This window comes from Seriola dumerili, unplaced genomic scaffold, assembly GCF_002260705.1.
Source record: "Seriola dumerili isolate Sdu_G_001 unplaced genomic scaffold, Sdu_1.0 BDQW01000052.1, whole genome shotgun sequence".
Classification (NCBI taxonomy): domain Eukaryota; kingdom Metazoa; phylum Chordata; class Actinopteri; order Carangiformes; family Carangidae; genus Seriola; species Seriola dumerili.
In genome coordinates this window covers 11868196-11872965 of record NW_019174307.1, presented here as the reverse complement: position 1 = coordinate 11872965, position 4770 = coordinate 11868196, and the positions used below count along the sequence as shown (strand labels likewise).

Genomic DNA, 4770 nt, shown 5'->3' with positions numbered 1-4770 from the left:
TTCTGGATAGAGTGATGGTCAAGTCAAAGAAAACTGATAACATGATTGTGCAGTGATTAACACTTTAATGAAAATGTACAGTTGACCCAATAAGCACAAAGCAAGCATCACCATAACAGATATTCACCTCAACAGCATCACTCTCCCTGTTAGTGGTGCAGGGCCTCATAAACACAAGCAGCATCAAGACAACCTCCACCTGTTATTACAGTAAAGAAGAAATCTCAGCCGTTGATTATTTTTGAAACAGTATCATATAATCAGAGAAGGTCCTGGTGCAGGTCGAATGAAGTACATTTCAAAGACGAACGACACAGAGGTTAATTCCATGTCATTTCCTGTAGAGTATCGCACTTCTGAACAGAAAACGCAGGCCATAACTCTATAGGCACTTCAGTGGCACCTTCAACCATTCCTACTTAACAGTGTAAGGCAGAAAATGAGCCAAAGAGACTGAAGCAGAGCGAGAATGTGCTTTAACAGGATAAAATGATTTACAGGTATGAGATTCCCATTAGAGTGTGCTAATTGTTTCCACACCATTAGTGACAGTTATCTAATGAAGGATATTTAACCAGGCGCTGTAGTATATCACACAGTTCCTCGTGGTGGCCCCCAGTCTATGCCCTTTCCACCTGCGCCACCTCAGTAGCACGCAGATCATTGGGACATATTTACAGGACAGCACAAGCAAAGCAAACTGTGTGTTTTTTTCCTGTACATGTACACTTTAAACAAAAGCTAAACAACTTGTTAAACCATAAGTTGATTTGCGAAAAATAAAAAAAAAGGCACAAAGATGAATCCCTTGGAGACTAATTACCCATACCCATGTGGGCTTTGTAAAATATATACATTTAAAACAATGTAAAATACAGTAGATCATTCAAACAAGCCTGAAATGTTATTGCAGCAGGTAGGATGATTCAGCTATAAAAAGGGGATTTTTTTTTTTTTTTTTTTATAAACATACTCAGGGATTAAGGAATATGTACATCATAGAACAATGCAATCATTTTTTTTGTTAAATTACAACCACACAGCTGTAAGTAAACAATTCCTAAAATTTGTTTTGCTCCACAATCAACCATTCTTAACGTAAGGGCTCAGCTTTTAAGAACAGGCAGTAAAACATGTGGGAGAACAAAAAACAATGAAAGCTTTAAGCTGGAGAGAAGCGGCAGTGTGTACCTCCTCCAGATGTCAGTCAATGCTCAAAAAGTATGTGAAATTTCACAATCAGGAACAATAAGTATTGTGTTTTAATGCTCATAGCACTATGAACAATGTTTGAACTGTGCACATGTCACAATGGTCATGGAGCATGTCAGTCAGATCCAGGGGCAGCTTCTTCTTGCTCCACACTTCACTCGCTGCTTTCTTCCAGCTCCTTTTTCAAGCTGCAGACAGAGACAGAGAGAACTTTAGTGTTCACCAACTTAGACATAATACAAAAATACACATTTTAAAAGTTTACAGATGTTCCAGTCACCTTTTCAGGTAGGCATGCACATTATCAAAGCCGTGGTATTTAGCCAAGTAAACCAAAACCCCCGTAGCACAGCGGCCTTCTCGGGCACGGCAGAAGCTGCAGTTACAGATCCCCCTGCATGGTGGGCACTGCCACTCCTACCAAGAGCAATGAGAAGGAAATGAGTCAGACTTGCCCGTCACATACATGATCAAATGTCAATACAACCTTGTATGTTAAAGAGCTCACCGGATTCAACAGAGCGTCTCGGACCTCCTCTCCATAGCGGTTACGGAGACAGGGGCCGCAGAACTGACCTCTCACTCCCATGCACTCTGGATTACGGCAGTTAGTTTTGGTGTCGATTGTTTTCTGGCGGCACTGGTGGCAAGTTGATCCCTGAGGGAAAGAAAAAAGGTTTTATCTTCAGGTACGGAGCTTTACAAGAAAAATTTGCAGCTGCTCAAACCTTCTCAGTGAATATGCAACCTACAGTGGAGCTGTTGTAGACTTTCTCCCGCACATTCTGGCAGATGCGCTGCAGCTCTGCCTCTGTGATGTCCTCTACAGGCCGCACCACATGAGGGATGGCCTTGGTACCATTGAAGCAACGGCGACGAGGCTGAACAAGAAATAAATGCAGTTAATTAGAACATGATTAATGCCTGCATATTATTAGAATTTACGGCAACGTACAAGGAGACAGACCATATGTGAAATGACTTACTGGCTCATACTCTTCCTCATAGAAGCGGCTTTTGCGAACCAGGCTGAACTTATCCTCTGGCTCCTCCTCTGGTGGCGGGCTAGGGGGTCCATCCACCAGTGTGCGGGATCGTGTGTGGGGTCGAGACAAACGCTCTGATTTTCTCCTGCAAGCTACCGGGGTTCCCATTGACCGCCGAGGTGCCTGTCGGGGCTGAAGAGTTTTAAATATCAGTTAAACACAGAACCCTGATAAGGCACACTCCGCTTTAGTGGTATGCGTGAAACAGCAAGTTCAATAGTTAATCTTTAAGTGAAATTACCGTAGAGGATGCTGACATTGCCATCCGTCTTGGGAACAGTCCAGGTACTTTGTTCAGCTCTGCCATGAGCTTTGCAAGCTATAAATACATATATATGAATGAATGAATGAATGAATGAATGAATGAATGAACGAACGGATACAGAATAAATTTGAGCAGTTCTGATCCAAGTTCAGAAATAATTAAATGTGAAAATAGAGTAGACTATACCATTTCTTTGTTCTCCTTAATATTCAGGGCTCTCTTGTCCATGAAGTTCTCCTCCTCAGAGTCAGAGTCATGTACTTTGGGTTGAGGGAGGGGTTCGGATGCAGGCCTCTTCTTGCCCTGCTTCTTGGTGGGGAATGTCATGGCAACCTTCAGAATGGTGGGTCTGCGGCCACGTCTCCGTGGTTCAGAGTCTACTTTCTGAAGGAAAATACAATTTACACTTAGAATAAACTTTTGTGGCGTCTAATCCAAGTCATGAAATTGATTTTTTTCCCACAAACTTACCATGGATTTCATCTGCCTGTTGATTTCACTCTCCTCAAACCCACTGCATGTATCCTCCTCTGATGTAGCTTCAAACACCTTTGGTTTCTCTGCCATCCTCCTCGTCTGTCTTAAGTTGCTCCTCTAAACAGAGACACAGGCATTAGTTACAGATGGTGCTGCAAAGATCGTACACATTCACCATCATTTAATGGGGTTATAATTATGCTGAGAGTTGGTATTTTATTGTTACCGTATTTGCAAAACCTCCATCGGACCCAAAGCTATCACAGCTGTCATCAGAGGAAGAAGAGGAAGTCTCCATGGGAACCAGCGGGACGCTGCGAAAGCTCCTCAAGTTCATCCTGGTGGATGGAGGTGGATGGACTGCCAGTTTCTATAAAATGATAAACAACGGGTTTAGAAAACATGAGTCTTTTTTGACTAAAAGTTAACTTTACACAGTCAGGAGATTTCTGTCTTAACTCAATAGCCCGCAAACATGGAAGGAGGGTGGTTTATCAAACTACCTTTACAAGGTACCTGAGAATACTAGTCCAAGACACTTAGAGCATCGACCACTGGGCTGTGTGTCTGCTGGAGTATGCATTAAGTTGTGTAGGCACCAATGTCTGAGTCAACTTGGATAAATAATATTTGATTTCTTTAGGTGATCTTGCATGCTCAGCTTTAGATAATTTACATAATGGCTAGCTACAAGTAACTATTTCCACCATGATCAATAATATGTCCATTTCTCAACTGATCATTTGGTCAATAAAATGTCAGAAGATTAAAAACCTGAAGCCCCGTGAACATGTTCAGTTTAACGCCACTTTTAGCATAAAAGCTTAAAATCCGTAAATATAAGACAAATTTAAAAAATACTCTAATCAAAATATAAAAATACAAGATAACGTTAGTTCTCTGTCCGTAATCGATTATTAGACCAGTGTTTAAGTGTGCCTATGGGACACATCCCTGTGACAAAACAAGCTAAATGTAGGCAACTGGGTCGTACATTTTTCGATACAATTATTGTAATATATAAATATAACTACTAAATGTTAAAGCAGGGCCGATTTAACATTAACTTTAGCTCACTGTAACTGGAGAAGTAGGATTTAAATGATAACCTAACTGTTATAGTGTTATCATAACTGGATATTTTACTATCAAGGCGATAAACATAAAACTGCTGAGAAAGGATAAATTTTCTTTTTTTAAATTAGGCTGCTTCTCTTACCTTAGAGCGGGTGGAAGGCATTTTTCTTTTTAAAAATCTTCCTGCACACAGACACACAAACACAACGTGCAGCAGTTCTGCAGAGAACAATGCAGGTCCTGCAGCTGCACGTAGCCCGGGCTCTGTTCATTTCCCGCGCCACCGGAAAGTCCTGAAAGATGCATAAAATAAAATCACGTATTTTATACTTTCTGTAAGAAAAGGAAGGTCAAAAAACTAGCCGAAACTTGGTATACACATTTTAAAACATGTTCTAATTTTTTAGTTAACAAACTTTTAAAAACAAATAAATGTATTATGCATCTATGAAATTAAAGCAGTGTATCTTCCATGTACTTTGCCGTGGCGCGAATTTTTTATTTGACAATTTGCATACAAGGCGGGTAAAATCTTGACTCCTCTCCAGCTTCAGATCAAAGTTTCAAACTGAAACTGATTTGTGTGTTCAGGTTAAGGTTCAGCAGTTGCTCACACATTGAAGTACACAGGGCATAATAAATGAGATATATGACACTGTACTCAAACTTCAAAATATGAATATTTCAGTTACA

The 4770-nt window shown here is 40.6% G+C and overlaps 1 protein-coding gene across 2 annotated transcripts; it reads right to left on the bottom strand.

Moving 5' to 3' along the window:
• Positions 1-459: 459 nt before the first annotated feature.
• On the bottom strand, positions 460-4255 carry cdca7 (cell division cycle associated 7). 2 transcript variants are annotated; one of them, XM_022740744.1, is made up of 10 exons: positions 4220-4255; positions 3227-3370; positions 2995-3117; positions 2710-2907; positions 2500-2577; positions 2199-2390; positions 1965-2093; positions 1721-1870; positions 1493-1629; positions 460-1400 (listed from the first exon to the last, which is right to left on the bottom strand). In XM_022740744.1, exons 1-10 carry the CDS (start codon positions 4238-4240, stop codon positions 1367-1369), a joined length of 1206 nt encoding a protein of 401 aa, XP_022596465.1. In that variant the 5' UTR covers positions 4241-4255; the 3' UTR covers positions 460-1366. The 2 variants fall into 2 exon arrangements, with proteins under 2 accessions (XP_022596465.1, XP_022596466.1); XM_022740745.1 differs by having other exon boundaries at positions 2199-2381.
• Positions 4256-4770: the final 515 nt, after the last annotated feature.

Bases quoted from the DNA above. Each gene is read 5' to 3' on its own strand.
- cdca7 (XM_022740744.1), bottom strand. From the start codon at position 4,240: ATGCCTTCCACCCGCTCTAAG. The intron at 3,118-3,226 runs GTAACAATAAAA...GTCTCTGTTTAG, and splicing joins ATGGAGGTTTTGCAAATACG to AGGAGCAACTTAAGACAGAC. The intron at 1,871-1,964 runs GTAGGTTGCATA...TCTTTCCCTCAG, and splicing joins AAGTCTACAACAGCTCCACT to GGATCAACTTGCCACCAGTG.